This window comes from Tauraco erythrolophus, chromosome 6 (genome assembly GCF_009769465.1).
Source record: "Tauraco erythrolophus isolate bTauEry1 chromosome 6, bTauEry1.pri, whole genome shotgun sequence".
Taxonomy (NCBI): domain Eukaryota; kingdom Metazoa; phylum Chordata; class Aves; order Musophagiformes; family Musophagidae; genus Tauraco; species Tauraco erythrolophus.
The window spans coordinates 31157380-31169896 of NC_141470.1; the positions used below are offsets into that span (position 1 = coordinate 31157380).

At 44.1% G+C, this 12517-nt stretch overlaps 1 protein-coding gene across 1 annotated transcript in view; it reads right to left on the reverse strand.

Moving 5' to 3' along the window:
• The window catches only part of LOC104371352 (cytosolic phospholipase A2 epsilon), a 29877-nt gene that overhangs the window by 11716 nt on the left and 5644 nt on the right, over positions 1 to 12517 (reverse strand). Inside the window, exons 3-11 of the mRNA XM_086613673.1 lie at positions 8486 to 8622; positions 8069 to 8200; positions 5064 to 5104; positions 4035 to 4077; positions 3424 to 3487; positions 1871 to 2031; positions 1571 to 1663; positions 874 to 911; positions 32 to 188 (exon numbers count right to left, since the gene is read on the reverse strand). Coding sequence (XP_086469799.1) covers positions 32 to 188; positions 874 to 911; positions 1571 to 1663; positions 1871 to 2031; positions 3424 to 3487; positions 4035 to 4077; positions 5064 to 5104; positions 8069 to 8200; positions 8486 to 8622 — 866 coding nt within the window. The remainder of the gene's footprint in view (positions 1 to 31; positions 189 to 873; positions 912 to 1570; positions 1664 to 1870; positions 2032 to 3423; positions 3488 to 4034; positions 4078 to 5063; positions 5105 to 8068; positions 8201 to 8485; positions 8623 to 12517) is intronic.

Below are 12517 nucleotides of genomic sequence, written 5' to 3' on the forward strand. Positions count from 1 at the left end.
AAAATCACCCAGCAGTGCCTTCGCTGGTTACCTCATGCTCTTGCAGATCTTCCTCCAGATGAAGAACATCCTTCAGGGCAGCAGCAACCACCTTTCTTCGGTTTTGCAGGAAATTCTGTTCATCAGTGCAGAGGTCAAACCCCAGGCGGGCATCTAGGTCTCTTGGTCTGAAACACAGACCCTGAGTCCTGAGACCAGGGCATAAATATTATTGTATTATTATTCGCTGTGGTCAACTTCAGCTGTGCTTGTATGTGTTTACAGACTGGTTTGTGGACAGTGTAATGTAATAAATGAGAAAGAGACCAACACCACAGACAGGTCTCTGCTCATTGCTGTAGCTGCCAACAAGAGTGCAAATGAGAAGACAGAACAGAACGTAGCATACTGGCCTGGAATGGTAATGAGGTTCCTACAACACGCTTCTGGTATTGTTCGCTCATATAACTCATTTTTCAAGTTTCAGTAGTGCCTGCCATACGTGCCTGTAGCTAGGTAACCACTTTCAACAGGCACAGCAGTTGATTAGGGAAACAGCTACCATGCCTTGGTTTTATTTTGTTTGTATACTAAAGAAATATTATTTCTTTGTGGAGCTGCTCTCTCCATCTGTGAGCATAATAATGCACACAAATCAAGATTTACTTACTGAGCTGCACTAACAGCTTGGAAACTTGGAGGAAAGGGGACCCATGATTTAATTCTCCATCACCGAAAAAGGAGAATCTGGCAAACAAAAGCCTGCAACTGAAAGATGAACACACCTCTGCTCACAACAGAGCCTGCATGGAGCCCTGCTGATTTCAAATGAGCTTTGCGCAGGGGCAAATGTCTCCCAGTTACAGGATCAGGTCTTGCTGGAGACTCACTTACCATTCACTTGCCTTTGTGTACAAGTCAATTGTCCTGTCCTGAAAATCGCAATACAAACAGTGTAAGCATGCTCAGGTCATTAATCCTGCGCCTTCCTCCCCCACTCCATCTACGGGCCGAATTTCACTATCTTTGCAGCCAGCGATGTGTCTGCAGAACCTGGCCAGCAACAGTCTGGGTTATGGGAGATATAATGAGCTCTAGTACACTCTGGGTTGAATAGAAGTGGGCCATTCACCCAAGCCAGGCGGGCTTAGGGCCCCTCAGATTTTCATAACTGAATGCCTAGTTTAACCTTCATTTTCCAGGAAGATCATTGAAAGCTGGGCATCTGAACCACAGGCATATAGATGTTCTCTGTTTCATCTTCTGCTTCAGGCTTTCTCTTTGCAAATATAAGTCTCAATTTTTGTATCCTTTACTGTTAACTCACATACTATGTTGATGAACATATTAGATATGTCCTGAGGAAATTAATTTAACCTCAGAACAGGGTTGAATGGCATGCCTGGAACCACATGCAGAACAAAAAAAACAAATTAATATTGCATAGTTGCACCATGACTGTCATTCACACCTTACGCTGTAGCACGCGTCGTGTCTGACAGGAACTGAATCACTGAACTGTCAGACTCTCATCACCCACCAAACTGAATATGTGCTGGGCTGTTTTTTGTTAAGAAAGACTTGTTCTCACCTCTGCTATTGTTATTTTCTCTTGTATAGGAAGTGAGTTCAGAGCTAGGGTCACAGACTCGTTCATATCTCTTTCATTTTGACTTGATATAGACTGGAAAAAAGGGTAAAAAAAATAATAAGGACAGTTAACTGTTCTACAAAAGGTGGAATAAAAGAGACAAAAGCAATCTCCAGTGCCTCACATACATACATGTGTCAATTCCCTGCATAGACAGACCTGCACACACACTCGGGTCTTAGAGGCCCCCAAACAAACACACAGCAGAATGCCAGCTATGCATTAGCGGCGATCACATACCCTGCTGAGCCGCCTCCGCCGAGGTAGTGCCACGGTGAGTGCCGACTGATTATACTTGATGTAGTGGAACCTGGCCGGGGAGGTCGGGCAGAGGCAGGAACTCAGCGTGTGGGTCTGAGTTCCTTCGTAAGACCCGTCCACAGTTAACGCAAACTTTCTCTCTAAAGCAAAGGAGTTTCAAACTTAAGTTCTTTAAAAAAGGTGGATAATTTGTTTGCACAGGAAGGCAATATACATTTTTCTTAAGTAATGACTTCATTTTGATACCCACATCACAGGATGAACAGATAGACTCACTTATCTGAGCCTTTGGGTTTCAGCTTTAGAGCCTGTGTATGGAACATACTGTATAGTAACTATTGCTATAGTACCACTGCACTTCCATACGTACTGATTGCTGAGACTACTGCTCTATTTATTAGATAATGATTCACAGCTGATAATGGTTTTTGGGAAAAAAAAAGTATCCTCTCCTGAAAGTCTGAAATCTTCAAAGTATCTCAGCAATAAGACAGTGTGTGGTGCTAAAATATCATTCTGGTATAATAATAAGGTATTTTGAAAATTTCAGACTTTTGGGAGAATCTTTTTTTTGGTAGCAGAGCACAGTTCTCTTTGGAACTAGTAAAATCTCAGTCCCTCCATCATGTTTCCCTTTACTTCAACCTGTAATATTTCTTTTGAAATCATTTCTAGCACTTACAAAAATAATGTCTCCTGTTTTTTGGCCTTCATATAACAAGTCCCAGATATGTCTCGTCAAGTAATTGAAAAATAGTCTTTATATAGAATGATATCAACTCAGGTTCAGGGTGAAACATACTCTGTAAATCCACACACTCAAAGGTATATAATCAGCTTTCAAAGGAATTATCCCACTCAAGCACTTTCAGCCACATCTAGCTAACTTCTTCACTGTTATAATCGAGTTTGACTGGATTATCCATGTGCTTAAGCAGTTTGCTGGATTGGGGCCATCAGGAGATGTCGGAGTGAGATGTTTTAAAAATTGTGTAGGAGATACACAGGTCCACAAGCATGGACTTGACATGGTGGTGATGCACTGCTTAAATCATGCAAAAAATACCTTTGGTAATATACTGCGTCTTGGGTTTCACCTAGCGGCAAGTTTTATGTCATTACACCTAAAGAAATTTTAAGAAGTTAAATTGATAAAAGAGGCCTGGTCCTCATCCTGCCCATATTTTTTGTCTCTGAATCCAGAAATAAGAGGAATTTGCCACCATTTGGGACTCAAAAAATTCAATTCCCTGAACAAATACTTCAGAAAATTATAAGAATCTGACAAGATGTTATTATCGAGGAAAGTATTTCGTGGGGAAACCAGACCGCATGCTCATCACACCACATTCTGTAATAATCTGTATATTTTTGACCAACTGCATCTGCTTCCAGAAGCCACTGGTATCAGTGAGATTTTGTCTTGCATCTTAAATAGCTTCAAACCAGGGTGGTGTTCAAGCATAAAACACTGAGCGCTTTTGCCATAAAGTGGCATCCAGATTTGCCCTGTAAGTCAGTGAAAGGCTCACCCGTACTGTCCTTCCTCAGCTTCCCGCCATTCACCTGTACCTCCAAACAGGAAACTTCACGGGACTGTAAGACACAACCGAGGAAAGAGAAAAAGCTGTTAGCTCTCAGCACCTCAGCTGGTCCCTTGGGTGTGTGCAGAGCTTGGGGCACACACCTCGAGAGGGAGATGGTGCCAGCCTGTGACCCCCCTACCAGGTCTAGGGAGGTGGCGTTGGGCTTCCACATGGGAAGTAACAGATCATGTAGAGATGAGGAAAGAGGAGGGATCTGCTTGCTCCTTCCTGGAGGAGCAGCCCTCAAGGGCCTGGGGAAGGCTCCAAAAGCAGGGTGGTCAGCCCGGCTCTCCCTGGACAGACAGAGGGATGCCATCTGCCTGAGCCCAGTTCGGTTTGGGCAGAGGTGAGTGCTGGCGGCAGCTCACTCTCAGCCTGAGTCACTACTGGGGACCTCATGGGAAAGCCAGCGCTGACAGCAGCTTTAGATCGCCTCTCAGCCAATGCCTTCATGCCACCGTATGGAGCAACTGCCTGGTACCTTTAATACTAGGCTTTGCAGTGAGCGTTGCTATGTGTCAGGGAAAGGATTATGAAATATATGAAATAAAAATTACCACTAAAACTCCATTAGTAACAATGTTTTCAGGAGGGTCTGGACTGAAAGACAAAATGGGAAAACAATCAGTTCAAAACCAGCACACTCTTTTTTTTTCTTTGTGGTTTTTGGGTTGGTTGGGGTTTTTTTTGGTTGGTTGGTTTTGTTCTTTTTAAAAAAACTCTTCTTTCATTTTTATTTCATTATCTTTATCTTTAAAAGTCTGTCTTTGACAGGCAACATGGGCAAGCAGCATCAGAAGTTCTAGCAGGACATTCAGTCCAGTTTACCTCTCACAGGCTTGAGTTTGAACTTTAAACTATTTATGGAGGTAAACAGAGGAGCTCTTCACTGTATTAGCCAGGATCGTTCTCTTACACACTGAAGCAAATTTACACAAAGATGGCATAATCACACTATTGCCCCATATTGCTCAGTTCAAACCTGGGGGATCAGAGCTGAAAATCTGTACAATTCATCCTACATGTAACAACAAAAAAGGAAAAAATATTACCATTTACAATTAAAAATCAACCGCAGCTCTAGGACTGATTTACATGCCCATTCTTTCCATTAACTGTACAGTCAGCATAGAAACACAGTAAACAAATTATTTTTAATTTATTCCCACAACTAAAACAAATTCTAAGCATCATTTTCCCACATTTTTATGACAAAGCAAACATCTGGGATCCCACACTAAGGAACAAGAAGGGTTTGAAAATTAAAACATCCTCCTGTGCAGAAGGCCCCTTGCAGCCTGGTGAGCAGCAGCCATCAGGGACATCTCTGTGCTCCCATCAGCATCTGTGCTTATATCTCCGTGTGTCTGAATGCCCAGTGTAGATGCACTGACATCATGCACTGTCATGTATCTCTTCTCCATTAAATGCCCTACACAAGCATTTCCTGAACATCCAAAGTTCCCCTCTACTTTATTCAGACAGTGACAGTGTTAGGGGGTTGCAGGTGGAAACTGATGTTCTGTTTCTGTAACATTTTGTCTCTGGCTTACGTTTCTGTTGATCACCTATTTGACCTTACGCACCTGCTCTCCATTGTGAATTCAACCTCCAGCTCCTCTTTTCCCTGCAAAAGAAAATGAAGGCAGTCACATCACATTGGTCCTCTTGTGAAGAGAGATACTCTATAGGAATCTGTGCTCTTCTAGGGTCTCTATAAGCCAGTGTCCGCCTTTTACTACTGCACATGCAACAGATTTAATTTTATTTATGTTTTATCTGTTATACTTCTAATGTCACATACTTCTAAATGTCAGATACGTTATTTTAGCAGACTCCTAGTTTAGACCTTGCAGGACAAATGTAATACACACTGCAGGGCCTCTTAGTAGTTGTACCCCCTTTTGCAGTCATAGGTTCACCCTCTACTGTTTCACAGGCCACTTGTAATTCCCCTTCCCTTCCTCTCCCACAAGCTCTCACGCTCCTCACTGATCCTCCAGTGCTGTTCCTCAGAGGCCTGTATTGGGACCAATTCTGTTCAACCTAGAATCATAAAATGGTTAGGGTTGGAAGGGATCTCAAAGATCATCTAGTTCCAACCCCCTTGCCATGGGCAGGGAAACCCTCCACTACACTAGGTTGCCCAAAGCCTCATCCAGCCTGGCCTTCAACACTTCCAGGGATGAGGCATCCACAACTTCTCTGGGTAACCTGTTCCAGTACCTCACCACCCTCAGAGTGAAAAATTTCTTCCTTATATCTAATCTAAATCTACCCTCTTTCAGTTTAAAGCCATTGCCCCTTATCTGATCACTACATGCCCTTGTAAAAAGTCCCTCTCCAGCTTTCCTGTAAGCCCCCTTTAAGTACTGTAAGGCTGCTATAAGATCACCCCGGAGCCTTCTCTTCTCCAGGCTGAACAGCCCCAACTCTCTCAGCCTGTCCTCATAGGAGAGGTGCTCCAGCCCTCGGATCATCTTTGTGGCCCTCTTCTGGACTTGCTCCAGCAGCTCCTTGTCCTTCTTGTGTTGGGGACTTCAGAGCTGAACGCAGTGTTCCAGGTGGGGTCTGATGAGAGCAGAGTAGAGGGGCAGAATCACCTCCCTCCACCTGTTGACAACGCTTCTTTTGATGCAGCCCAGGATACGGTTGGCTTTCTGGGCTGTCAGCGCACATTGCTGGCTCATGTTGAGCTTCTCATCAACCAACACTACCAAGTCCTTTTCCTCAGGGCTGCTCTCAATCCATTCTCCACCCAACCTGTACTTGTTGGTGACATGGACAGTGGGATAGAGTGCACTTTCAGCAAGTTTGCTGATGACACCAAGCTCTGTGGTGTGGTCGACATGTTGGAGGGAAGGGATGCCATCCAGAGAGACCTTGACAGGTTTGAGAAGTGGGCCCATGCAAATCTCATGAAGTTCAACAAGGCCAAGTGCAAGGTCCTGCACATGGGCCAGGGCAATCCCAAGCACAAGTACAGGCTGGGTGGAGAATGGATTGAGAGCAGCCCTGAGGAGAAGTACTTGGGGGTCCTGGTTGATGAGAAGCTCAACATGAGCTGGCAATGTGCACTTGCAGCCCAGAAAGCCAACTGTATCCTGGGCTGCATCCAAAGAAGCGTGGCCAGCAGGTCAAGGGAAGTGATTCTGCCTCTCTACTCTGCTCTCATGAGACCCTACCTGGAGTACTGCATTCAGCTCTGGGGCCCCCAACTTAAAAAGGACATGGAGCTGTTGGGGTGGGTCCAGAGGAGGACCACGAAGACGACGAGAGGGCTGGAGCACTTCTCCTATGAAGACAGGCTGAGAGAGTAGAGATTGTTCAGCCTGGAAATGAGAAGGCTCTGGAGAGACCTTCTAGCAGCCTTCCATTACCTAAAGGGGTTCTACAAGAAAGCTGGAGAGGGACTTCTTACAAGGGCGTGTAGTGATAGGACAAGGAGCAATGGCTTTAAACTGAAAGATGGTAGATTTAGATTCAATATAAGGAAGAAATTTTTCACTCTCAGGCTGGTGAAACACTGGAACAGATTGCCCAGAGAAGTTGTGTTGTGGAAGTGTTCAAGGCCAGGTTGGATGATGCTTTGAGCAACTTGATCTAGTGGAAAGTATCTCTGCCCATGGCAGGGGGGTTGGAACTAGGCGATCTTTAAGGTCCCAAGCCAAACCATTCTATGATTCTATGATGATCCTATGATCTTCAGCATGAGTGAGGCTGGATTTCTCCGGTGCATCCAAATCATCCTGCCCCTCTTCCAGCTTGCACCCATAGCCTGTGCAAATGGGCATAGTGGCACATTAACATGGTGGCACACTTGGGCATATGAAGCCCAGGGTGTTCTGAAGGGTGTACTTTGGTTTGGTGGAGTTGGCACACATAGACTCGGTATGTTCGTCTTTGTCTTTTGTAATTGCCTACCCTGAGATTTCCTTCTTCCTTTACAGGTTTTCGTGCAACTGCCATTATGTTTTTGCCTTCCTAGCGTGAGCACTAAGTAAAATACAGCATGGAGAGCCAGCCTTCCCAAAACAGGTATCAAATCAAATCAGCACTCACTCAATTTAAGTATTTCTAGGCACAAACACTGCCCTTAAAACTTCAGTATAAAGCTGGTCACATGAAATCAAGACCTGCTGAAAAACTCCCTTTTTTAAATGGTTCAGCTGTGCAAGTGTTATGTTCATTTTCCAAATAAGCTGAATGCTACATTGGGTTTGCAGTTTATGACTGCAGATCACTACTTTTATATTAGCAGAACCTAACACACAGCTCAGAACCACCAGCTCCAACTGTAAAGAGAAGCTCAAAACTATTGGGGTAAACTCTTGATATTTTTACATCGAGGACAGCCAGCTGAATTAAGTTCAATAACATCAGCCTGTCTGTCTGTAGAAGCAGCACCCAAAATTTCCTGTAATTACAGAAGCAACACTGGGCATCAACCCCTGAAAGACACGGACATACTCGGGTGGCCAAATGGACAATAAGAAAGGCTTGTATATGGGATACAAGAGAGGAAAGCTGAGATAACCACATTCTCACCTGACCACATCTCCTTAGCTTTGTCCTTGAGTTTTATCCCTACCTTTGGATTCAGCTGGAAACATAGCTGAATGTTTTCTCCAAGCTGGATTTTGGAGACATCAAAGAAAACAGTGAGGAGATGGTCATCTGCGGTTATGTTGTCCTCATCACAGACTTTTAGCTCCAGAATGTTCTGGGATTAAAACAAAACAAACAAGATAATAATAAAAAGAATTCATTTTAGCTGAAGCAATTTTGGAAGAAGGTCAAGAATGAAAAAATAGAAATTTTGCAGTTGCTTTCTATAGATTTTGTTGACTGTGCAGGCAGATACAGTCTTAATCAATCATCGAAAGCTCTACAGTAAGAGAGTGTGAATACATCCTGAGGGAACTCAGAAAGACCCACAGAGTGGAAGAGCTGTATAGTAGGTTTGATGTCTGGTAAGAATATCTGCTGGGGATAGTCACATTCCTACCTTAACTTGGCTCTGAATTGTGAAGTGGAAGGTTTCATTCCACGTTGGGTTCTTGCTGTTCTCGACTGTCTTGGTGCGGAAATGCTGCACTGAAGCTGTTGGCAGGCTGAGGGTCACATAGCAATCGGACTGGGTTACTGTTGAAGAGAGGGAACGTGTGAAGGCAATGGAGCAATGAAACACATCTAGTACCTCGTAAGGTGTTGCGCAGGCTGGGCACCATGGATGATTCAGCTGTCTCTCAGGAATAATGATGCAGGTAACATTAGCAGCTGTGACGGAGACTGTGAGACGGACAGCCCACCTCCTACATACTGGGCTTCCACAGGAAGGCGTGAACATGCCTAAATGTTTCTGGGATAGATCTGGCTGTAAGTTCCATCTTGCCTACTTTCTGGAGCATCCTTTCTGTTCTCTAGCATGTCTGGCTGCCAACGTGGTGGGAGCAGGAGCTCATTGCACTGAAGGTTCACGTGAAGCCTCTTTGCTGTCACAGAAGGCAGGTCTTCCACCAAGGCACCTGATCTCAGTCTGCTTTCTTCCCTTTTGGAAAGTTAAAGTTAAGGGAACACACATGCACACCATAGAGCTCAGCAACAGAACTTTTCAAGAAAAAAATTCAAGAAAAATGTTTTCAAGAAAAAAAATATTAATCATCTGTGGAGATGAATTGCATTTAATTCTCTGAGAAGTGGGTTAAAATGAGCACATATAAGAAAAGCATTGAAACGCTGAACCGTTTGATGGTATAACATTTGCTTTGAGAAGCAGCTGTCCTGAGACAGAGTTTTTGCCAGTAAAGCTGTATAAAAAATATTGCTTAGTGTCACTATTTGCACCTGCATTTCTGTGCCACAGTCAGAGTGGTAAAGGTACTTGCAACACTTGACATGCAGGTGAAAGCTTGTCTGTGCTTCCCAGCACAGAGTGAGCTGACGTTGCTTCTTTGCACAAGATTGCATTGCTTTGCTGTTTCAATTAGAGGCGTGTTCAGGTCATAAAGTTCACCTGTGAATTTTAACATTTCCATACACAGGGAGGGCAGCTTTAGTGGTTTTGTTTTCCTTTCTCAGATGAAGAGGTCAGTTGTCAAGTTTGGCTTCCAACCTGAGCTCCATCTTAGGTGAGGGATGTTTAAGGCCAAAGCTTCAGTATGAAACAGTGGTTAGCAGCAGCCCGCAGTGCTTACATCACCAACAAGTACTTTCATTCTGAGGTCAGAATAATCTGCTAGCAAATATATTTTGTCATCATTATTAGGAAATAAAAGGCAAATGTGAATCATGAGATTAATAATCCTGTGGACCCACACTCAAAAGTCAGGGATGATCACCCTACAGAACATGATCTGTTAGTTAGGGACAAACACCTACACAAATGCCAAAGATAGCATGGGGGAGCACTACCCATAAATGCCAATCCCATCATTGGCATTATGTTTCCTTTGTTTGTAACACCACCTACTCAAGCATTCCTCCCACTGCATAGCAGACACAACTTTGTCTGAACAGACTTAAGTCTTGTCCCACTTAGTTTTACCGGTAGACCTGGCTTCGGGAAACACAGAAAAAATGGCTTGGCCCTTTATTGCACACACACTCCATGTGTAACTGAAGAATTAACAAAGTCAATCTTTTTTTTTTTTCCCCTGACTCCTCTGAGACTTGAATCATCTCTGTTTGGTAACTCTGAATGAAAAAAAGAGTAACTTTGACTGATGAAGATAGTTGTGGTACACACAAAGATAATAAATTAGGAAAAAAATATCAAACTACATGAGCTTCTAAGTCCTAATAGCTCCCTAACTTTTGTGTGCATACAGGAAACATCTGTATGAAAATCTTTCTTGGCTCTTGGGGAGTTCAGACTGATATTAGCACAGATTGCTGTCAGCTCTTGTCTCCACTAAAGAGGAGGATCAGAAGGGCCCAAACGTCAAGTCTGTTAGTGATTTAGGGCCACGAAGATGATAAGAGGGCTGAAGCACCTTTCCTATGAGGACAGGCTGAAAGAGTTGGGGCTGTTCAGCCCGGAGAAGAGAAGGCTCCGGGGTGACCTTATAGCGGTCTTCCAGTACCTCAAGGAGGCCTACAAGAAAGATGGGGAGAGGCTGTTCAGGAGGGCCAGTTGTGATAGGACAAGGGGTAATGGCTTTAAAATAGAGGGAGGTAGATTCAGATTGGATATTAGGAAAAAATTTTTTACCATGAGAGCTGTAGAACGCTGGAACAGGTTGCCCAGAGAGGTGGTGGATGCTCCATCCCTGGAAACGTTCAAGGCCAGGTTGGATGAGGCCCTGAGCAACCTGATCTAGTTGGAGATATCCCTGTTCCTTGCAGGGGGGTTGGACTAGATGACCTTTGAAGGTCCCTTCCAGCCCTAACCATTCTATGATTCTATGATTTAAGGTTTATTTCATTGACATTTCCCAAATATAAATGCATTTTCTGACTACGTCTGTTGCAAAGGACAAGGTATTGTTTCAAAAGTCCATCTTTTTTTTTTTTTCTCCTGTAAGTGACCACTGTCTGCTATTGCACTGTATCGTATGCCTTTCATAACTACTCGTCAGACAGCGGAGCCCTGACTTCTCATTTAGATGTCTGACTTTCTCTTGGGGACTTCTGACACAATCACTAAAAGAACATGCTTCCCTCTCGCCATCCGCAGAATGTATTTGGTGATGCCTTTTGTACTTCAGAGGTGTCCTCTGAAACCTAATTACCTATTGTTGGTGAAGTACTTTCCGGGTGTTATGAAGGAGGTACTTAGAACACCCAGGAACCATTTTTACACATCTCGGGTACCTCAGGCCCCTATTCTACCCGACCAGCTCCAAACACAAGCAGATGTGAGAACTGGAACTCCACAGCGTATTGTGTGCCCAAGCTGGTCAGTCACGCTGCAATAACCCATTGCCTTGTATCAAGTGCCTCTTCACATATGCATACAAGGCTCCATGGCCAACCATGTGCAAGCAAATCGTCATTACCCTGGTATGTAATCCTAAATACCAATTGACTGCAGCGATTATGCTCACACATGATGCACAGAGCAGAGCTTCACAGCAGCAACTTATTGTGTCCCTCCTCTGGACCACGACACGTGAGCAGCTGTCAAACGTGCTCGGGGTGGCAGCCTGTGGGGCAACATCCTGCCAAAAAGCAGGTGTGGCAGCAGGCGTTTATGACAGCATGGTCCCTTCGTCCAGTTATTACACTAAGCTTCTAATTATCTTCCAGGACAGCAGCACGACTGGATCTTAAATGTGCTTTACCATTAGAAAGCATTACAGAGACATGACCCATGCTCAGAAACACCGTAGCCCCAGCACCACTTGTCTGCACCCCAGACAAGAGCAGGGCACCAGTTGTTCTGGCTCAAGCTAAAATCTCAGCTGTTGCATAGACAGCTCAAATTCAAACACAGCTAAACCAAAATTTTTTAATTTTAATTCTACCTCCTTTTTTGATGCTAACAGACACAATGTCCAGTTCACATGTAACCTGGGCAGAAACCTGGACATCCTCCTCCTTTTGGGCGGCCTTTGGGTGCCCACATTAAGGCTATTTCTAGGGGGCAGATATTTTCATGACTGTTAGGGTATAGTTTTTCTTATTGTGCTGAAGGGATCAGAACCAAGAATGTGATCTCAGACACTATTTGCCCACATCATCTCCTTGATCTTGTCTCCCTTCGCTTGGACCCATCTGTGTTATGAAATATAAACTATCGCAAATAGTTGAGAAAAGCATTTTTATTCTTCCTCCCACATTGGGAATCTGAGCAGAGATCTGGCTGAGGGTGGGTGGACAGGCAGGCACTGCTGTTTTCTAGAGTGCAGAATATTAGATAATTTAGATCAATGGAACTTTTTTTATTCCTTTTTAAATAAGAACGTGGTTTCTTCTGTGAAAGTAAATGTCTTCCTTCTCAAGGCCCTTCACAGTCAGACTCTCAGAATGCGTTCACTCCTGGGAGATCAGTTCCTGCCTCCAGGGAACATTAAACATTAATCTCCTAACAGCTAAA